This window comes from Nannobrachium achirus, assembly GCF_963921795.1.
Source record: "Nannobrachium achirus genome assembly, chromosome: 7".
NCBI classification, from domain to species: Eukaryota; Metazoa; Chordata; class Actinopteri; order Myctophiformes; family Myctophidae; genus Nannobrachium; species Nannobrachium achirus.
In genome coordinates, this window is record NC_137816.1 from 13,445,950 (window position 1) to 13,470,140 (window position 24,191).

Genomic DNA, 24,191 nt, shown 5'->3' on the forward strand with positions numbered 1-24,191 from the left:
GAGTCAGCACTCAGCAGACATATTTTAAGTTGCTCGTTTCAGTATTTAGATATTTGATATTAGGATAGATTCAATGAAAATACCTGTTCTTTTTTTCTGGTGATTCAAACTACCCTCCTAATACGTGAGCTTTCATTTTCCCAAAAATCTATTACAAATAAATGAAAAAAGTTATCGAAAAAAACACCAGCTCACGTATTACGAGGGCAGTATGAGTCAGAAGAAAGAACAGGTGTTTTTGATGAATGCATCATGGTTAAAATATCTAAATACTAAATCAAGCAACTTAAAATTATCCAATATCTCCATCTTTTTTTGTATTATTATTATTATTTATTTATTTATTATTATTATTTATTTTTCTTTTTGAATGAATGAATGAATTGAATTTTGCTTATTCATTGTCCCTCTAGGAGGTGAGAGCTCAGCCTGTAATGGGCTTCGACCCTCTTCCCCCTCTGGACTCCATGACGTCTTATTCACGGCCAGAGAGGTACAGTATGGCATAACTTATGAATCTGAGATAATATCTTAATACATTGTACAATCATTTCCCTGCAGCAGTGTTGATTTCGTCGACTAAAACTATGACGAAAAATGTTTGTCGACTGTGTTTTTTTCACTGACGAAAACTAAACAAAAAAAAATAAAAAATAAACAAAAACTAAGCTGTGATGACTAAAACTAACACTAAATATATTGACAATTTCGTCAACAAAATAAAAACTAGAATAAAACGTTAGGGAGGGAGAAGAGAGTAATTTTATGTTTGCTTGCTCTTAAGCCGACATCATAGTCGCCTGGGCGGTGGAAGGCTTTACACCGCGGTGTAGTCTTTTCGAGTCTTTTTGAGTCATGAAACTACAACGTTACGTCATTCCTCACGGTGGAGAGCTTTCCACCGTGAGTCCCAACACATCTCTCTGTTTTTACTATCAGACAGACAGGCTCTACACCCCGTTCACTGATTGGTCGACCTGGTCGGAGTTTGCGTCTGAACCAGAGGGAGGCGGGGGAGGACTTCACCGTGGGCCCCGTGACTATGATGTCCTGCACTTATTTTCTGACTTGAGGTGGAAAGCTCTCCACCGGTGGATAGCTCTCCACCATACACTCTGATACGGGCGTCAGGTGTTGCGTGCTGAAAATAGCCGATCTACAAGCTCACAGCGCGGCGCGCTGCGACACGTTGCGACGCGTTGTGAGCTTGTAGATCTGCTATTTTCAGCACACAACCAAGAGTAAAATCTGTCATTACGAGGCCATCAAGGCCTGTCGACTAAATCAACTGTAGATTTAGTCGCCTAAAATCTTATGATATTTAGTCGACTAAAATTAGACTAAAACTAAATGACATTCGATTCAAAAGACTATGACTAAAACTAAATAAAAAGTTGCTGTCAGAAACAACACTGCCCTGCATGGCAACCAGACTATAGTACTTAATAGTACTAAAGTCTGACTTTATTCCTTCCTTCCATCCATCTTTCCAGGTAAACCTTTTTTGCCGCGCTACTCCTCCACAGTTTTGGTGGCAGGCACTTGGGCCATATGTCAAATCGACAGGCTTCATGGGGATACGTAGGGGTGCATTTTGCTAAGAGATACGTTATATAGTTTAATTTATATAAATGTATTCGTGAATTAACTTTCTCCATTGACTTGAATTCAAAATTAAACTTTTCCCAAATATGAAGATGACTGGCATCATAGATGTGAGTGATTGATTGATTATTTTATTAGACAAAAATGGAGAACAGTACAATTATATTCAGTACAATTGAAATGTAGTACAGTACAAGTACAGTTAAACACCCTGCCTAAAAGGAACATCCCTTTTTTTACGTTGGAAGCCCTCTGTATTTAATTCATGGACATAATACAGTAAATAGCAAGCAAAGAAAACATTCAATAATATCGCAGTTATAAAAACACAATGTACAGGATAGGGCAAACAAGGTGGTGGAGCTAAGGTAAGGGGGGGTGCTCACTTCTCGCCTGTCTATGGGAGAAGTGATAACCCATATTTGTCTGGCGTGTGTTATCAGATCATTGTGTGCGCATGTCTGACATCATAGACCTGAGACTGACACAGTATGTCCATATTTGGGCATTCCAAGATATGGGATTACCTTGACTATGAATCCCAGAATACAACCGGGAATGACATCATCCCAATATTTTTCATTCGATTCCTGCCATGGGACGCTGTGGGCGCTGGGTGCGTGTTCTCCTCTGTGTCATAAGCGCCCACACTCTAGGTGGGGTTGGGGAAAGGGTCTTTCTGTGTGGAGTTTGCATGTTCTCCCTGTGTCCCCTTGGGTAGGTACCCTCACAAAAACATGCAGTAATCCTAGTCTCTATAATGCCTCCCCCTGGCCAGCCGGGGCACCTGATGGAGGGGAAAGGAACTGGTTGGAATAACGTGTTCCTTCCAGAGAGCAAACCCCACGATTACAGCTTAGGCAATTGGCACTGGGTGAAAATGGGTTACAAATTCATGGGATAAAAATTTAGGAAGGATCATCCCAATATTTTCCACTCCACCAGGCTCCATGTTATCAGATTTAGAAAAATCAATTTATCTCCCCAGATGCGCTTTTTGTTCAAAACAAGCATTTTTCGACGGACCCTAACTAAAGAACGGATGATCGCGTATACAAATTGTCTTTTCCGGGTGAAAGAAAAGACGTCTCTCCACCTGGCCATGTGTTTTTTTGTTTACATCTTGGCCACATGGTACGTTCCAGTTGCAAGTAGTATTAGTAAGTATTAGCATTAGATTGAACAGAGATCCATTGCAACCGACTGAGCTACTTTATTGAATTAATTTTATGAATCTTGAAATTGTCATTTGAACCTGTATTTCTCTTGAGCATGTGTGCCAAATAGTCATATCTATAGTATAGTACTATATCTATAGAACAGTAAACACGTCTGCTATACCTTTACTGTGTGTGTGTGTGTGTGTGTGTGTGTGTGTGTGTGTGTGTGTGTGTGTGTGTGTGTGTGTGTGTGTGTGTGTGTGTGTGTGTGTGTGTGTGTGTGTGTGTGTGTGTGTGTGTGTGTGTGTGTGTGTGTGTGTGCATGCGTGGTCCTTTTGTGCTTGTGAGTAGGCAGCATGTTGGAGCCTCCAATGAGAGTACGCTGTCGCTGTTTTTCCGTTCTTTGCTGCCCAACTTCAACCTGCAGGTAAGAGCAGTTGAACAATTACATCAAAATAAGTGAATATATAGTGTATAAAATGACTGGGCCCTCATAGCCACAGATCGCCCCAGCTAAAATCCTGGTTGTGACAGATCAGAGTAAATTAGAAAAACAGTAAAACATCTGAACACTGTAGCGGTTTGTTAGAACGCTCTGAAATGACATGCGGGGTGCCAGTCAGGCGTAGCCTGTAGGCCTGTCCTCTAAAAATCGACGAATCGACGCGTCGTTTTAAGCCCCCGGAATCGACGCCAATTGTTTGAGTCGAGCCGTCAAAAATATATAATTTTTTTTATCACACCAGTATACTGTGGTGCTGTATGAGAGCGCTGGACTGTGACTGTCATGTAATTCTTATTGAGTCCATACTTCCTACTACTAGACTTAAAAATAAAATCAGTTAACGTGACTTGAAAGTTGCCTTGATCATATAACAGGGAGCTCTTATTTTGAAGTTAACCGCTTGGAAAGGAAATGCGTCGACGAGTTGTTATTCTACTTGAGAGCTGGCCAAAGAAGCAGCAGAGCCAGCGCGATGCGCTATTGCGCTTTCACTTTCACTGCCGTGGGTGTGTGGTGGTTGGACTCAGGCTGAGGAATAGCGACGGGCGAACTGTTTTCTTTTTATTATCTCGCACCAGATCGGCAACATAGCTCTTTTGATACAGCAGCGGTGCTCTGAGAAAATACAACTTGTGGAAATAATACACGACATGCTGTCAAAGAGATGCATTATTCTCTCCTCCGTTGTTCTACTCTGCTCCACAATTCACAATTACGCACGGCAAATTACGCACGGCTGGACGCAATCTTATCGTCATTAATGTCCAGTGTCCACCGCTATCATGTCTCAATATGCACGGTAGTTCATGGATCTAATTCACTTTAAAGGCTTAAAACATATTGCTGTTTTATTGTATTACGTTGACGTGGTTTGAAAGCTTAAAGCACCACTTTTTTTTCCTTCCTAGTAGCCTGACAATAAAAAATACAAATAATAACAAGCGCTACAAAGCGTACATACATATAAAGTATGGACCCTTGTGCAAACTCAGAAGTAACCCATTTGATACCATAGACCTTTTGTTTTACCAGAAACCATAAATACAGCAGAAAACCATATGCACCACAATGAGAATAATAATGAGACCACACACACAACAATACCAGTTTGAGGGGTTTGTATTCAGTTCAGGGGGGTTCAAAAATAAGTCGGTTCAGTTCCACTTCAGAGGAAATAGCAAATAGAAAATGTTCCCAACAAAAGAAAATCATAGAAATCGAACTCAAAGTTCTCCTTTAAGTAACCCACAAAATATCAAAGAAAAAACGAGAACTTCCCCTTTAAAGAAAATAAAGGCACGTCAGGTTTCCTCTTCGTGGACGAATGTGTGTTTCTGACCGACCTGTTTGTCTTGTACTGTATGAGTTGTTCACGGAATCCTGGACATTAAAGTGTAGACGGTGCTTTCCTCCTGTGTCACTGCTCCGGGTAACACACTGTAGTTGTAGCACGCAGACACACACACACCGCACGCACGGCGGCTCCGTGTGTGACAAGTGGACGTAGCGCTGTAGCCTACTGTAGCTCTTCTAGCCGGCGAATGATGAGCGATCGTCAGGGGAAACGTCCTCAATGCAGCTCCGCCGCCGATTCTCCTCCGTGGACGCTCGTATCGCAATCGCCAAACTATCCAACTCACAGCTAACAGCTAACAAACAGACGCGCTAGCACTGTCCTTGTCGGCAGCCACGCAGCCTCTGGCTCTGCCCACCATGGCCTCCTCCTCCAGCAGCGACACTGACTCGCGCCGATTCCATTCATAAAATGGGACGGACCATCACGTTGAATGATGCAGGTGAGTGGATGAGCGTGAACATGGGTGTGCGCGTTGTGACTTGAGTGACAGGTTCGGTGACAGTTAAAAATAACGGTGGCAGAGTGACAGATCGCCACAACACACACATTCAATTGACAGAGAACACCCAATAGTCTCCCTTGGGGGGGGTGACTGACAAATGCAGAGTGTCAAAGCTGTGAAAGCATATGACCTTACAGTTAGCTTGTTTACCATCCCCAACTATTTCATAGCGCTACCGAACAATGGCAGCATTCATTAAATGTGCCATTTCCTTCCAAGACATAGGCTGCGTCCGAAATCCACCCTATTCCCTAATGTAGTGAACTAAAAGGAGGCTCCGCCATTTTGAACTATAGTGTCCGAATGTATAGTGAGCATTTTTGTACCCTAATATAGTATACTGAAATATCCCACAATGCATCTGGATTTGTAGGGTGCATTCGATGGTCACTATTCAAGCCCTACCGCCCCACAATGCACTGCGCTGCGGCCGCTGTCTCGCGCTTTGAGCACGCACATGCGGTGTGCACGCGCACACGCACACTACAGGCTCGTCTCTGGGCAGGAGGCAACAAACGCAGCTAGCCCTAGCTGTAGCCACCTGTTGCTGAGCAAAAGCAACAGAGCCGCTCGTAGCAGAACCACCGGCTAAAGAAAACAACTCATAAAAATGTCCACAGCCTTGTCAACAGACAACAGAGAACAAATTGAAAAAAGCTATGAAGTTGTTTATGAAGAGAATATACGAGAATAGACGCTGGAGGCTAAAACGTAATTATATAGGCCTATCTCTCATAATAACACTGCAACATGTTGGTATGTTATTTACAATCCACAAGCATTGGGGAGTTGCAACGCGTCGCTTCGCGCCGCGTTGAGAGCGTGTAGATCGGCTATTATTTATTGCTCCAAAAGCCAGTGCTCTGAGCGTTTTAACTGTTAGACAGCGATGACGCAACCAGATGGCGACGGACTAGTGTCCGAAATGCGCTGATGAGTTCACTACTAATAGTACGCTACATCTGGATCCCTCATTTAGGGTTAGGGAGTAGGGGACGAGTTCCGCATTTCGGACACAGCCATAGTGTCTTGGAAGGAAATGTATAATGAACTGGATTTTATGTAAAAATCTATGTTAGAAATGTTAATATTATAAAGAACGCCAACCATAAACAGAATCCAGAGACATCTCAATAGGAATTTTGTTCTGTTGGCCTGTTGTGTAGCCTCTTGTATGCCTGGTATGACTTGAGGAACTATAAAAAAGTGTCACGTTTGGCCCCTTCCTCTCTTGAAGGCATAGTTCACCCCCAAGATGCATTTTTTTCTGTCGATTACTCACCCCATGGAGACTTGAGCTATTTTCAGCAGAGATATTTAATGTGGTGTGAAAACAGAAGACACTATGTATAGTATAGCGCCCTGAGCAACTCTGCTCAACAACGTATGGGGTTGAACCCACTGACACCGTCAGCTCTCCCTCAGATGTCCTCATGACAGTTAGTGCAAGCGTTTCAGGCAAGAATCGTGCACTTTATGAAAGAAGCATGAAATTTGGCACACAGTAAGAACATGCCATATGGAACATTTTTGGCTATAGGGGCATCGCAGATTTGTCTTGGGAAACTTGTGGGAGCCAATTAAAGTTGGGCTCTCATAGACTTTACTATATAGTAAAATAATACAAAAAATAAATATGCTTTAAGTAGCATGTGAGGGGTCAAACTAGGTGTTGTTCGGGATTCTGAATCCAATGCAGGCATTTGTTTTGCACGAAAAACATTCCTTTCCGAGAAACGGACGCCAAAAAACTGTGAAAAGTGATGACTCATCAATAAACCATAGTTTTATCACTTTTATGGTGTCCGTTTTTAGCCCAAGGAATGTTTTTCCTGCAAAACAAATGTTTGCATTGGATTCAGAATCAATTTCGTCAACAAAATAAAAACGAGACTAAAACGTTAGGGAGGGACTAGTGGAGAAGAGTCATTTTATGTTTGGTTGCTCTCAGGTGTTGCATTCTGAAAATAGCCGATCTACAAGCTCACAACGCGTCGCAGCGCAACGCGTTGTGAGCTTGTAGATCTGCTATTTTCAGCACACAACCAATTGTAAAATCAGTCATTACGATGCCATCAAGGCCTGCCAAAATACATTTTAGTCGACTAAATCAACTGTAGATTTAGTCGCCCTAAAATCTTATGATATTTAGTCAACTAAAACTAGACTAAAACTAAAACTTTTCAGGTGACTAAATTATGACTACAACTAAATGACATTTTATTCAAAAGACTTGACTAAAACTAAATCAAAATTTGCTGTCAAAAACAACACTGCCTCATGACCTGTTTGAGTGTAATCAAATCGTTTACTGGGTTTCTGGTGGAAGCACAGACACGTGTTTAAGGCTGCAACTCTGCTTCCTGGTCCCAGCTGTGGATGAATCATGAGGAGCATGGTTTGTCAATAAACTCATTCTAGAAATTAAACCTTGTACCATAAGTTGCAGTGATGTTACTAGGTTTTCAATGTAATGGGTCCTGGGACCCACAGGTGGTCATTAAAATGGGTCCCAGAAAAGTTTTATGAGTCCTCAATACAATGTTTTCGAGCGCTGTGAGCTTGTAGATCGGCTATTTTCAAAATGTTTGCCTATTTATTATATTTATTTTACAATTTGGCTAATGTTTGAACTTAGAACTACTAAAACATGTGCCCCTAATGAATTCGGGCGCGCGAAATGGCGTCAGACGTCGGTGGAATCAAAACATTGACGTTTCTATCGCCTGTTTAAGACTTTCTACGTGGATTTTATTTGTGTTAACGTAGGGTAAAGTAGGATGCTTTCACCCATGAACAATGATGGTGTCTGTGGAATTTTAAAATGTTTTTCTTTTACCGCGACCCGGTAAATTATTTTAACATGGACTCCAATGGAGGCGCATCCCCGGGACCCCAGGACCATGACATGAATGAGTCCCTGGGCGACTTGAATGAGTTTTTGATGCGGGATGCGCACGTAATGACATCACTGAAGATGGATGTAAAAAATATGGAGTCCGACATTCTTTCTGCATTATGTACCCAGCCACCAACCTCCAATTTGAGCAAACTAAACTAAATCTAAATGATCTAGTTTCCCCATAACATTGAGGCTGGTGAACTGGGACACTCGAACAATAACTACCCTGTTTTCTCTTGAGTACCAAGCAGATATTAACAAAATATACTGTTAGTGCCAAGCTTTCCCAAGCAGAGGACTTCAGGGGTCAGAAGTGATGGACCCAAACACTAATGGACCCGTGAAATTTGTTATGAGGTCAAATTGGTTGAGACCTTTTTTTGTTTGTGATGGGCTCAAACCCCAATTTAATCTATAAAATTTGTTCCAACATCCGATTGGTTCTGCAAGCTTACATAATAACCGACCCTGTGCATGTCTGAGAGGGGAGAGACCCGGGAGAGGTCAGGTATTATAAGGTCCCGACTCCCGACAAACCCAATAATTACAATTGCTATTAACACGTCTTCCTGTGCCAACCCCGAGTTTCCCGAGTTTGTATAGGTACCCCCCCCCCCTGTGCCAACCCCGAGTTTCCCGAGTTTAGGCCGTTTTTGAAGAAAACATTTTTTTTTTTCAAAGATTTTTTTGGGACCTCCAGAAATGTAATAGGCATGATCGCGAAATTGTATGTTTAACCCCCATACCAACCCATTCTTTGAAACATGGCAGCCGTTTACATTTGAAGAAAACATAATGGCTGCTATATCATGAATGCCTGAACGGATTTCCAAGCAGATTTTTTTGTTTGAAAGCTGTGAACAGCATGCACACGCGTGGTGCATGATCTAGGCATGGGCGTGCACGATCCGTGCACTATGAATTACATGGAAGTCTATGGAGACTGGGGGCATCCTGGCACTTGGCAGCCATTTTTTTAAAAGCAGCGAATTAGTTAATTTATAAAGGAAATCTTTGGTCACGGATTGAACTGTTAAAGGACTCATTCCTTTTTTCTTTTTTTTAACAAAGGTGCATAGCCGTTACATTACAGTCACTCTGAGCTAACGCGGACAGTTTGTGTAGGCAGATGGGCGGGCGCTGCGAATCTCTCCGCAAGTCTCTGGCCAATAGCATGTGTTCTCCTCCCCCCACCCCCTCTGCTCCTCTGCTCAGCGCAGAGAATGCTGCTGCGTCATGACGTCAACACATTCGGTGCGACGCTCTCTGCACTCTGATTGGTTAGGGAAATTCTGCACTTCCTCCAGTGATCATAACGCGATCGCCCAGGCTTCTTTTTCTTCCGATCGCCAAAAGAAGCCTGGGTTTCCGAGGCTACATTACAGTAGATCCATGCACTCTGACGCAACTCTCTGGTGTGCAGCTTAACTTTTTCCTAAATAACATTATATAACATTTTAAAAGAGTAGATGTTATTTCCTGTATTCTGTTGCATTTTACAGGGAGTTTGATACTTTTATCAGGCTTTACTAGGATGAGAAAATTATGGATAAATGTTTACATTAAGCTGCAAGTAACATGTCTTTTGCTTGAAGATCTGTTCTTTTTGCACACGCATCCATCCAAAAGTCCCTCCTTATTTAAACTGCCTGCCAGTAAGCAATGGGCATTTTGGATGTGTTGAATTAATGTTGTAGATCCTCCTGTCGCCTGTCGATCTTACTGTAGAGAATGATGTGCGCAGGAACGTGCACGCAGCGTTCCTCACACCAGACGCTCACGCACACACAGTGACGCATCTAATCATTACTTCAGAATCAGATACAGTATTTTAAGGCCTTTAATTGCTCAAATCACGGCCGAAGTGGATGTCTCAGTGACACTTTTTAGTTGACGCAGTTTTCCACTTTGTGACGGCTGGTGATATGACGGCGTGAGAAATACGATGTGTGGTGTGAGAGCGTGAGAAGAGGGTCATTTGCGTGAGTCTCACGCTCATTGCGTGAGGGTTGGCAGCTCTGGTTCAGTGTTCATGGTGAATTAGAGAAGTTGAAACCCCTGTAGTGCTCATATTCTTTGAAGGGGTGTCTTTAATAGCCAGAAATCCCCTTTAGCTAGGAGCAGAGTGGTCAAATAGTAAACCAATAGATCATAGCAGCAGACATTTTCACTAATTGCTTTTTTTCTAATAATCTGCTCATTTATCAGCACGGATACTGTCTTTCTTGTTGTTCTTCTGCTGCTGTAGGCAGCGACCCCTAAGCATACTGTCTTTCTTGTTGTTAAATCTTGCTGTCCTAACACTGCTGCTGCTGTAGGTAGTAGGGCATTCACCAAATATTCGAATATCAAAGTCACTATTCGACGTTGTTCACCAAAGACGAATATTCGTTTATTTTTATAGTTTTCTCTTTCAAAAATATATAGTTTATAAAGCGTGGCTAGATAGGAAGTCATAAGAATGAGTTGTCAATGCCCCTGGTGGATGAATTTGTTAATGCTCTATACCAGGGGTTCTGAAACCTTTTTAGGCTGTGACCCCCAAAATAAACATATTTGAACTGGGGACCCCCACCCTGACAAGCACTTGGAATTGTAGGTATTACATTTAATTTGACTCGGTTCCGCAGATAAATATAGTAAAAATATAGTGAAAATAGCAGATCTACATGCTCACGACGCCTCGCAACGCGAGGCGTTGTGAGCATGTAGATCGGCTATTTTCACAATGTTCGCTCTTACTTACTTGAAGGTCGGGTGACATGGCCAAAACAGCTAATTAAGGCTATCAAATTAGCCAAATTTTGCTGTCCGAGGTGTGTTTCCGACTTTCTAAACCAACTTTAAAACTATCAGTTCTAGGGGTAAAAATTATACAGCATTCGCTATAAAATCAGTGGTTAGACCGGTAAAAAAATACAAGTCTTCTTCAAAAAGGTGTCAGAGATTAGTTACGAGGGTCCAACACGCTTCTCCCCGTCCCTGAGACGGTTTTGTCGGCCATACCCTGCTGTCTCTTCCCCTAAACCTGACTGGAGCACCTGACCGGGACACCGGAGCAAAGCTTAGAACGAGGGTCCAGCGATCTGCTCCTCGGCAGCTCTGAGCCCTTTTAGCAGCCGGAGCACACTGGAGGACTGAGGTCCGTGGCTCATACACTCTGTGTGTGTAGCCTGTGTGTGTGTGCGTGCGTGCATGCGTGCGTGCGTGCGTGCGTGCGTGCGTACACACAATAGCTATCGAAAATAGCCTTGCGGTGCTGCGCTGCTACAAGCTAACAACAGCGCATCACGTTGTGCGCGGCACCGCACGACGGACGAAGTATACATTCACTACTAACTGATACGGCCCGCCTCCTTTTCAGACTGTTTGGAGAAAGACCACGTGACCTACTGTATCATAATGTTAAACTTCTTTGGCTGTCATCCGGCCTTTAATATTTGACAGTTTGGCCAGTCCTGTCGAATATTCGACTATTCGAATACTTTGAGGTTGAATAATTCGAATACTAAAAATCAATATTCGTGAATGCCCTAGTAGGCAGCGACCTCTAAGCCATCAATTTATGCTTGAGGTTTCATCAGTGCAACCTCTGTCTTAAACATTACATTACGTGCATCTATTGTTGTATTATCAATTTATTATTATTATTGGTTGTAGTGGTGGTGGTAGATACATACTTTTCAGGCATGAGCAGAGTTGAACTTCGAGTGCCACCTCCTTTTTGGCACTCAGGGGCAGGTACAGCTACAGATGTTTAATCTGTTTTGTATGTGACCTCGACACACTTTTATCTAAACCAGATGGACCACAGTTTTTCTTTCATATGTAGCACAGTCTTAGTCGTCCGTGTTATCCGATTATGGAGAGGAAGAGATAGAATTAGGTTAACAAAGATGTAGTTACGACTAGGATGTTATGTACCCTTTTAGTTTCCCTTTCAAGTGATCTAATTTCTCTGAATATATACTCGAGTTGCCTTATGAGTAAGGTTGGCTCAAATTTCTCAAGTCTCCACAAGGTTACCTCAACACAAATTTTAATGGTTTATGGCAGAATTATTTTCTCTGGTAGATTTTTGTAGTGAGTTATGAGTAACCACTACAAAAAGCTGAAGTAAAGTTTCTTTTTAGCGTGAGTGGTAGGAATTATGGTCGTTTTGCCTGCACTATTGTCGGTGTTGCATCTCTAGCCCTGCTGAATATACATTACCTCTATATACAGTAAACTGCGGTTCAAATGAACTTATTGTCGTGTGAGTCTCCAAAATGAAAGGTTGATTCCATGCCTTTCAGAGGAAAATGTATGTCCTGATGAAGATCTGATTGATCGAAAAATACAGCAGAGCTTTTCAGCATTACCAGTGTGCTCTTCAGACTCAATCTTTGTCTGTGATACTTTTGCTTGTCTTGTACCTGGGCCACGGATGTGGCCTCATGATTCTGTGCCTCATGATTCTGTGCCTTTCCCAGTGAATGAAAAAGGCATTAAAACTAAAAGGTTTCATTGGATCTATGTATTTATTACTTGTAAACACTTTTGCAGGTGTATTCGTGATTTACGTTTTATTAAGACTACACAAGAATATGTGTACATTTAGACACGTTATTGCCCAGTTCTAGATTATCATAACACAGCAGTTGACTTATAAACTTATAGATGCAGGAATACATGGAAATTTTACAGAAAGTTATGGAAATCATTTGGAATTCCCTTGGTTAAAAAAAATACGTGGGGACCCTGACTTGTGGATTTCACACAATCTAAGCTTTTCTTCTGTCTCTCTTCAAGACTGAACTTCTCTTCTTCCATGGAATCCTTTCTCCCCTGCAGGATATTTCAATTTTCTTCGACAGCACACTGGTGGCTCCTGTTCCCCCAAAAATGGGAGTGGTAGTATTGCCAGCTTTCCTTCAAGGCACAAATTTCAGCACACATTGCAAGGATCACTTGATCCTTTAGGTTTGCACTGTACAACATCCTGATGATCATCAGACCATTCCTCGCCAAGGAGTCTAGTTCCTTAGCCAAGCCTCAGTCATCTCCAAGCTTGAATATTGCAACTCCCTGCTTGCTAGTCTGCAGAGATGCTCACTCAAACCCCTAAAACTGATCCAGAATGCAGCTGGATGCCTGGTCTCCTCCCTTTTTTTCCCTTCACTAACTTCCGTTTGCGCCGGCGTCCAATTCACAACACTAGTGATGAAGTACAGTACAAGGTGATCAAGGGCATGACAGCCCTTTACCTTCAGGACATGGTCTACCCCTATACCCTTTCCCGCTTACAAAAGCTGGTTTTCCATACCAGTTTTTAGTCCGACACTACACTAAACGACACCGCATCGCATTTTCATATGTAGGTTTTCCACTACAGTACAATATCCCACCCCCGCACTACCCTCCTCCCCTCCACTCCCGAATGAAAACGACGCCCCTTTCTTCAACATAACGGAGACGCTAACTTGCGCTAATTATTTTTAGAGATGTGGTGGACAATGTTTTAATGTTTTAGATGCCACACACTCACACAGGTCTTCATCGAGTCCTTACAACTATAGCGACGACTAACGTCGGAATGTTCATGGTCAAATAATAACTTTATTGGCCAAACTACACAAAGAAGTAAGCTACAATGTAGAGGCTATTATACATGCTAGCGCAGATACAGTACAGTACATGTACTGTAGATTCTTTTCCCCATTCAACACATGCAGTTACAAATACAAACAGAAGACATCTCACTGAGAAGATCTATATAAAATAATGGATGGCCGACGCATTGGCTGTTGATTATTGCGACTCGCGACGATAGATATAGCCTATGTCCACTGTTTGTGTTGGTTATGTTCTTGGTGCTTCGTGGTATCTCAACTGTAGGGCATGGGAAAACAATTCTGCCTAATCGACCTCTTTATAAACAGATATATAAAACAAACAGGCTTTGCTTTTATATTTGATTTGCAGCCGTGACTGCAAACAAAATCTGCCTTAAGTTGTTGTGTTGAAAGACACAGCTCAGCTGTGAGACAGATTCTCCGACCAATCAGTATCAGCAGCGTGTATACGTCACTGATTTGACCTCACTTGGCCCAGCCCCCCACTCTAGAGTGGAGCCGTTTTAGTACCCCGTTTTGTACCTCACCGCCTATTTCTCATTATGTGTTACTTGTTTTTGCCTACATTCAACAGATGCTAGTTGTACTAATCAGATGTACGGTAACGACTGACTATATGCACCCCCCAGTCGGACACAAGGGTTCAATCGGACACAGCACTTCAGATGAGCACAATACTGATGCATTATGGTGCAATATAATAATAACCCATGACCCATCAAAGCTTGATCGCTTTAAAACAAACATGCATGCCCGTAACTGTGGGTCTTACAAGCCTCGACTACTGCAGGTTTCTCTCACACAAATTCAAATCATTTGAGAGTTAAGAGTTCAGCATCACAGACCCACTTCAACTAATGAACTAAAATGTTTAGAAGAATTGGTACAGCGGCCCAACAATTCAAGTGCAGGTACAAATTACTTTTCTAATTCCTACCACTCGCCACTATTTGAAGGGCATGATGATAATCGTGAACTAACATCACATTTTTGCAGGCAGTGACAGTTGCAAAACTTCCAATACTGTACTGTAGCTTGCTTGTTAATCTGGCTCCCTGGCACACGTGATGTGTGTGTGTGTGTGTGTGTATGGATGAATCGCTGTAACATCAGGCTCATGGTAACATAGGTGGAGGATGAGGGGGGAAAAGAATACATGTGCACCTAATTTGGAATTGGATCAGACATTGCCGGTTTTGTCTTAGTCTTTACGTTTTTATCTACATTCTTTATAGCCACTGACTGATTCCGTTTATGATTAGCTTGATAGCCTACACCGTTGATAGAGGAACCCATTCACACACTTTTGACAAATGATTGATGAATGACTTAGTAGGAATGGACTTTTGGCAGCTGTTGATGACAATTTTACGAATAGAGGCTTTTATTTGTAAATGTGCATAGACATACTGTTTGCTTATCCACATACTGTATTTAGATAGCAGGTTGTTTAGACAGATACCAGGTTTAATGTTTACCCGACATCCTAGTTACTTTGTAGCACTCTTTTTTTCTATTTACTTCACCATTTACCATGTCATAGTCATTTTTGACTAGATCTTGCACTCTGTAAGTCACTCAGAATAAGAGTATCTGCTAAATTCTTGTAATCTGCCTTTTGCAGGGAGCACACAAAATGTGCATATGATCAGATTTGATCGTTACGGCTCATCCCCTCTGCCAACAAGCAAACTTTCCGACCGCGTTGTCTCACGAAAAAACTGTCCTCATATGGAGCTTCGGCCATTGCATTGCGACGTAGCCTGAACCAATCAAATAAATAAATGATAATAAAAAGTGCTTGTGGCAGGACATGGCCGCGAAACCTCGTTCAAATAGAGAACTCTGTGAGCGAATATTGGAGAGGTGGACGACTGGTTGACGCTTGCGGTACGTCAGGAGGGTCTCATTGAAACAAATGTATTTCAATGAGATTTCATCGCTCTCATCGCTGGCAGTGCGGATGTGCTGTTAAAAGTGTTAAGCACATACAAACCATTCTACTAACACAGTGGGATTCATCTTTTTATTTTTGACTCTGACTTTCCTTTCAGAATGTACGTGTAGTTGGAAACATGCAGGAAGTCATTACGCTAACACCACTTCTACTTAGAATTGCTTGATTCTTTGAGTCTAATGCTTAACATCATATTTACAACAAAATGTTTCTGTACCTTTGTAGACCATCAGGCTTCTGATTATAGCCATTTAACACCACCATGGTCACTCTCACTCACTGCAGGCGAAAGGCTACTGTACATGCCCAAATCATCATTTTATGTAATCTGAGATATTATTGCGACCGTCAGGGAGCAGTTTACTATGAAAACCTCCACCGGCCGTCCGTCCGTCCGTCCGTCGGTCACACGTCACACGTCACACCTTTGCCCTGCTCATATCTCCGCATCAGTATGACATCACACCACATGTGTACACAAACCTTTGTGTACGTTGCTGTGGCAACAGTCTGTTGTTGCTGGTCTGTTAGTATACGTTAGCAACCACCTTAGCAACCATGGTTTTACCCTAGCAACCAACTGTTTACCCTAGCAACCAACTGTTTACCATAGCAACCATGTTTTTTTACCCTAGCAACCAACTGTTTACCATAGCAACCAGATACGCAGAGCAGGGATCTCCATATATGGGCATAAACAGGTGACATCACACTGATGTCAGATACTCAGAGCAGGGATTTCTCCATAATATATGGGCATAAAAGGGATTCTGTTAGGGATCTCCATATATGGGCATAAAAGGGATTCTGTTAGGGATCTCCATATATGGGCATACAAGGGATTCTGTTAGGGATCTCCATATATGGGCATAAAAGGGATTCTGTTAGGGATCTCCATATATGGGCATAAAAGGGATTCTGTTAGGGATCTCCATATATGGGCATAAAAGGGATTCTGTTAGGGATCTCCATATATGGGCATAAAAGGGTTTCTGTTAGCTGTTAGTGATCTCCATATATGGGCATAAAAGGGATGCTGTATCGGGAGATAAGCGACCGTTGGTCGCTTATCTCCACAAATAGGCCAAAAGTTAGTTTTACCAATTATCAAGACATACGGGCAGTTTGCCATGGTTACTCATTGAAGTTGAATCTCCATATATGGAGATAACCTACGCATCACACTAAGTCTGACCTCACCAGCCCATATTTGGGCATGAGAAACTTATGTCTCCATATATAGAGATATGATGACATCACACAGTCCTCAGCCGATGATGTGGCGTGATGTCATACAATACACAAACGAGCCCTACAGTATAAAGGGGCAATTCTTGCCAGGAAAGAAGCGTTTCTTCGACTCAGACCTTATCGCCAGGGTTGGCTTATAGCAGCTGTCGGTAGGACCATATATGGATTCTGTTAGTGTGGATCTCCTAACAGGGCATCATCTGGGATACAATCCCTTTTATGCCCATATATGGAGATCCCTAACAGAATCCCTTTCATGCCCATATATGGAGATCCCTAACAGAATCCCTTTTAGCCCATATATGGAGATCCCTAACAGCATCCCTTTTATGCCCATATATGGAGATCACTAACAGCTAACAGAATCCCTTTTATGCCCATATATGGAGATCCCTAACAGAATCCCTTTTATGCCCATATATGGAGATCCCTAACAGAATCCCTTTTATGCCCATATATGGAGATCCCTAACAGAATCCCTTTTATGCCCATATATGGAGATCCCTAACAGAATCCCTTTTATGCCCATATATGGAGATCCCTAACAGAATCCCTTGTATGCCCATATATGGAGATCCCTAACAGAATCCCTTTTATGCCCATATATGGAGATCCCTAACAGAATCCCTTGTATGCCCATATATGGAGATCCCTAACAGAATCCCTTTTATGCCCATATATGGAGATCCCTAAAGGAATCCCTTTTATGCCCATATATTATGGAGAAATCCCTGCTCTGAGTATCTGACATCAGTGTGGTGTCACCTGTTTATGCCCATATATGGAGATCCCTGCTCTGCGTATCTGGTTGCTATGGTAAACAGTTGGTTGCTAGGGTAAAAAAACATGGTTGCTATGGTAAACAGTTGGTTGCTAGGGTAAACAGTTGGTTGCTAGGGTAAAACCATGGTTGCTAAGGTACACTAACAGACCAGCAACAACAGACTGTTGCCACAGCAACGTACACAAAGGTTTGTGTACACATGTGGTGTGATGTCATACTGATGCGGAGATATGAGCAGGGCAAAGGTGTGACGTGTGACCGACCGACCGACCGACCGACCGACCGACCTACCTCCACCGGCCGTCCGTCCGTCCGTCCGTCCGTCGGTCACACGTCACACGTCACACCTTTGCCCTGCTCATATCTCCGCATCAGTATGACTATGACACCAGTAAGACTCCCTAATCGGGAGATAAGCGACCGTTGGTCGCTTATCTCCTGTCACACTGCTGACATCAGTATGACACAAGCCCTATATAAAGGGGCAATTCTCACCAGGGAAGAGAGCATTGCCTGGAATGTTGAATCTCCATATATGGAGATAACCTACGCATCACACAAAGTCTGACCTCACCAGCCCATACTTGGGCATGGACGACTTATATCTCCATATACGGAGATGGCCATATATGGAGATACGATGACATCACAGAGTCCACAGCTGATGATGTGGCGTGATGTCATACAATAAACAAACAAGCCCTATATACTGATGCGATACGATGACATCACAGAGTCCACAGCTGATGATGTGGCGTGATGTCATACAATAAACAAACAAGCCCTATATACTGATGCGGAGGCCGGTGGAGGCCGGTGGAGGTTTTCATAGTAAACTGCTCCCTGACGGTCGCAATCACACCACATGTGTACACAAACCTTTGTGTACGTTGCTGTGGCAACAGTCTGTTGTTGCTGGTTTGTTAGTGTACGTTAGCAACCACCTTAGCAACCATGGTTTTACCCTAGCAACCAACTGTTTACCCTAGCAACCAACTGTTTACCATAGCAACCATGTTTTTTTACCCTAGCAACCAACTGTTTACCATAGCAACCAGATACGCAGAGCAGGGATCTCCATATATGGACATAAACAGGTGACATCACACTGATGTCAGATACTCAGAGCAGGGATTTCTCCATAATATATGGGCATAAAAGGGATTCTGTTAGGGATCTCCATATATGGGCATAAAAGGGATTCTGTTAGGGATCTCCATATATGGGCATACAAGGGATTCTGTTAGGGATCTCCATATATGGGCATAAAAGGGATTCTGTTAGGGATCTCCATATATGGGCATAAAAGGGATTCTGTTAGGGATCTCCATATATGGGCATAAAAGGGATTCTGTTAGGGATCTCCATATATGGGCATAAAAGGGATTCTGTTAGCTGTTAGTGATCTCCATATATGGGCATAAAAGGGATGCTGTTAGGGATCTCCATATATGGGCATAAAAGGGATTCTGTTAGGGATCTCCATATATGGGCATGAAAGGGATTCTGTTAGGGATCTCCATATATGGGCATAAAAGGGATTGTATCCCAGATGATGCCCTGTTAGGAGATCCACACTAACAGAATCCATATATGGTCCTACCGACAGCTGCTATAAGCCAACCCTGGCGATAAGGTCTGAGTCGAAGAAATGCTTCTTTCCTGGCAAGAATTGCCCCTTTATACTGTAGGGCTCGTTTGTGTATTGTATGACATCACGCCACATCATCGGCTGAGGACTGTGTGATGTCATCATATTTCCATATATGGAGACATAAGTTGCTCATGCCCAAATATGGGCTGGTGAGGTCAGACTTAGTGTGATGCGTAGGTTATCTCCATATATGGAGATTCAACTTCAATGAGTAACCATGGCAAACTGTCAACTGCCCGTATGTCTTGATAATTGGTAAAACAAACTTTTGGCCTATTTGTGGAGATAAGCGACCAACGGTCGCTTATCTCCCGATTAGGGAGTCTTACTGGTATATATATTATATATATATATATATATATATATATATATATATAAAACGTTTCATTATTTTGCTCTTTATTTTATTTATTTATGTTTAATCTCACTAGTGAGTAGAGTGAGAGCGAGGGCTCTGAGGATGGCAGTGTTGGTTGGGTTCAAACCACATTGGTCCGGTAGTGTGTAAGCGTCAGTATGACCTCTTGAGGGCACTAGCAGGGCCTTTAGACTCTTAAGGTCTTTACACAACGGCGAATTAGCGAAGCGTCGCGAAAAAGCAACCTGAAAAATGCAAAGTATTCGCCTTACGCCTTTTCCCATACACACCAAAGTGCGACGTGAATATGCGTATAGAATTCGCCAAATTGAATAAAGTTATCTGTTGTGCGAATTGTTTGGGGCTGGAATCACACAGCAGAGAGGACACACGGGTTCCCCCGCAGCAGACGGGCAGTCCGCTGCGCAGCAGAAGCAGCCAGTGATGTATAGTAACTAAGTACATTTACTTGAGGAGCCTGTACTTGTAGGTATTTGTATTTGAGTAGGCTATGTCCAATGTCCAGATCTTTTCCTTCTACTCCACTACATTTCTGATCCTTTTGTATTTAATACCCAACTATTTATTTTAAAACATTAGTCTTTTTGCAGATATAAAATAGCCTATAAACCATATTTTTACCAGTAAGAAATTCGAGTACTTTTTCCACCACTGACGGCACTAGGCTACTAGAAAGCAGCCACACAGACAGACGAGACGACACAGAGGAGAAACACTCCCTCAGCCTCAATGCAAAGGGATGTCCTCTTTCTCTCTTTAAATAGGATGAAGTCAGGTTGCTTTGATACAGAGAGAGAGAGAGAGGAGTTCGCCTGCGAACGTTCGTTAATTCGAAACAAGAGCGAATAAATAACAGCCGCTTTTTCGAAATTTGCTGTCACTGTGGAAGCTTGCATTGACTTTGAAGTTTAAAAAAAAGCGAATTAATCGCAAGTTCACTATTCGCAAATTCGCCCCCGGTGTGTAAAGACCTTTAGCCTTGTTTGCATGCATAAGAAGGTAAATATAGTGTAGATTAAGGCCTCATCCCAGTTCCAGCTACTGGTACTAAAAGTGGTCAAATAATCACATTTGGCAGTTTTGTCTACCCTTGTCAGGTTAAGAATCCCTCTGGGACCAGAAACTATAACTTAAAGCTCTATTATATCATTTGTCTTAGTGAATGAAATTGCATTTTGTCCAATCTGTATGACGTTAATACAATTGGGGTGTTTGTATTTGGTCTCCCTGCTCTTCTATTGACACATTTAGATCCTGTAACTAGGTTGGACATGACCTTGGCTTTGACACAATCCTGTTTCTGGTTTGACAACGACTTTTGACTTAAAGGTAAAAATTCTATTTCTTCCCAGAGCAAGCAGGCAGGCTCTATTAGCTCAGTGGTAAAAAAAAAAAGAAAGAGAAAAATCCAGCACTTTCATAGGAGACCTGGGTTCAAATCCGTGGTCGAACAGGAAAGTTACATAGTGAGCTTTAAAAAAGATAAGACGTGTAACTAGAAAGGTTGCAATTCTGACGCACTGACGCGAGTTGCGAGGAATCACTGGGAAATGAATTCCGTCTTACCATTTGTGATGTCAGACCAATCCTGTCTGATTGGACATTATTGTCCAAGATATCTGGCCTTACAGCCCAGATAACTTCAGTTAAACAAAAAACAGGTTCACTTTAGCTGACATAAACGTTCTCGGACCTAGAACAATACTGTGTTGCCTATATAGCAACCACACAAACTATACTCCTACTGTATATCACATAAGTACCTGTTTGTGCAGCCCATGCCTTAACACACCAAACACCTACTGTAGATGCAGGGTGGCAAAGTGTACTGTAGATGTATTGATGTCTCTATTGATTTTACATTTAGGATGGACCGAATCGGGAGGATGACATGGAAGTTGCACGAGCAGGGCGGGAGCTGAATCAGGAAGTGAATCGTCTGATGGAGGCAATGAGGGACATGCTGGCCAACATCCGCATTCCAGAGCCACCAAGAGACGACAATGTTGAGGAGGAGCCGCTGGAGGACGGGGAATGGGACTGAGACTGCAGTAAGACCACCCAAAGTGGTGGAGTGAGGGGAGTGGGCGCCATGGACGAAGAGGAATAGAATCTACAGCAGTGGTTTTCAAGTTCGTTGAGGGGGTTCTAAATGTACCCTTGTAGGTCTGTAACTCTGAGAGTGTAGAAAGTGAACAAGGGTCCATTCGGTTCCATTTGTACACTCTCAGAGTTATGGGGTCCTTGAAATTAAAACAGTTTGAGAACCACTGATCTACAGCAAAGGGAACATTGAGTAAATCGAATAATAAACTGTTTTCAAGTCCATAACTTGTCGGAAGTGCATTACTTGGCATTATGGTTTTGTTAGTGCAAAAGCCCTAGAATTTGTATGATTGAAGCGGAATGCCAGTTGTTTTTAGACTTCACATTTGTGATTTCAATGTCTAAGTACAGTCTGTTGCCACAAAGAACTTTATTCCAAAGTTAAGAACACAACTAACATTAATATTTAATTTACAAATTGAAATTTAATCTGAAGAGCTAAATATGTTCTAAATACTGTCATAAACAACATAAGTGAAATCTTGACTTGACAATTTTACCCATGATCTTTAAAAAAGTAATGCCTGTGCTAAATTGTCACGTCACATCACACTTTTTTTGCCCCTATCCATGTGAAATTTTCCACACACAATCCTTGTCTGCCAATCCACAACCTCCACCCTTCCAGGGACCCCCGCAGGATTTGTTCCGATGGTCAGTGCCCACTCTCCTTTGAAACACACAAGCAACAATTCAAAACATACTCATCCTGTTGATTATTTTTTATTATAGTTTTATTAGCAGATTCATATAGCCACTGCTGTGGACTGCAAGAAATTGAGATACATTTTCAGCTGGGTAATTCAAAATCTCCCAGCATTAATCAATAATGTACGATTGTGGCATAGTTAGTTTGATAAGTTGCCACTGCTTCAAGATGGAGGAACTCTTTAATCAGTAAATATTGGCACACCATGTGGTTTTCCAAATGCCTCCATTTTATTTCTGTTGTAGACCATGGCATCATTAGTGAAATGTTGCCATAAAGAGCCACCTGGGACAGCCATGGTTCAACTTTTCAGACCAGTGATTTTTACTCCAGCAACAGTAAAGTAATGTAATTCATTCTTCTAAAGACATGTTCTCTCAGAAATAAATGTTTAAGGACTAACTTTCCCTGTATCAGGCTAAAATCTCCGTTCTTTGGCTATCACATTTCAAAAGTATTATACCAAGGTACTTTGACTTGCAGACAAATGGCACCACTTATTCAATCAACTTGGTTCTGTTATACATAGTAACAGAATTCCTACTCTGGCCTTAAGGCATTGTTTTTCTTATTTAAGTTTCAGTTAGATTAACATTTTATACATTTACTATTTACTCTAGTTTACTGGAAAAGGCTGAACTAGCCTCTATTATATGTGGCTTGATGGTGTCCATTGCTTTTATTGGCCTCCTCCAACATTGCATTTTTTATAAATTGGGCCACAGCTGGTTCCCACAAAATAGAGTGTGCAATGGTAGCCAATCACTTGTCAACAAATTACGAAAATGTTCCAGTTCAAGGAAGATATTTATGGGCAGTTTGATAGAATATCGCTACAGGGTTTTTTCTTCATCTGGCACAATGTAGAAGATGTCTCATGATACTGAACTAAAAGTTTGTCAATGGATCTGACAAACTGCCAAGTTGGGGGCGATGGGGGAGCAAAACCACAATATCTAAACCCACAGACTACATGAAGTCAGGAGACATGGGACCAAACATCTCCACAGATAAATCCTCACCTCACCCTTCCGCTATTACTTACGGAGCCACATGATGGTGTACTCTTCTGGGTATAGTACAACTGTTGTTGATGATCCAATGAGGTCCTTGTTCAAAGTTTACCTGGAGCTATGGTTCGTCATATCAGTATCACAGGCCGAGCTCTGTTTGCGGATAAGAGGTTCTTTGATGTGCTTGCCCTAGCTTTGGCCTGTCACTGGAAATTGCCCTTAGTTCTTGGGAATTTTGAATGCACAGAAAATCCAAGATCTTGTCATTGTGCACCTAAATTGAACAGACTAAGCTTGGTTTTAATCATCACATTATAGCTTAGTAACAATCAGTGGTGTGATATGGATTTTAGAAGTGTGGGTCCTCTAAATTCATGACGTCATGCGCGCACGCTGTTTTTATTGTTAATTCGTGTTTTTTTTATTGTTAATTAGTGTGTGCATATGAGGCGCGTGTGCGTGCAGCAAAATAAGTGTGGGCTCCCACGCGAGCCCATGGCATCTCACCCCTGGTAACAATGAGTCAATTCTTTTTTTAAACCCTCCATATATGTTCTTGTATATTAAACCACACACACTCCAGGGGGAAACGTTCTAAGAATAGATAGCATCATCTTTAACCTGGATTTATCTATAATTCATTTGTTTCATTTTTTCTCAGATCAACATCCATGTTGCAACTCTCACGTGTT

General features: G+C 42.2%; 1 protein-coding gene across 1 annotated transcript in view; it reads left to right on the plus strand.

Annotated features, from left to right (window-relative positions):
* Positions 1 to 22,861, plus strand: part of tcf25 (TCF25 ribosome quality control complex subunit) — a 40,112-nt gene extending 17,251 nt beyond the window's left edge. Inside the window, exons 16-18 of the mRNA XM_080729984.1 lie at positions 414 to 493; positions 3,117 to 3,192; positions 21,539 to 22,861. Of these exons, the coding sequence (XP_080586110.1) occupies positions 414 to 493; positions 3,117 to 3,192; positions 21,539 to 21,715 (333 nt within the window). The 3' untranslated portion in view covers positions 21,716 to 22,861. The remainder of the gene's footprint in view (positions 1 to 413; positions 494 to 3,116; positions 3,193 to 21,538) is intronic.
* The last annotated feature ends 1,330 nt before the right edge of the window (positions 22,862 to 24,191 follow it).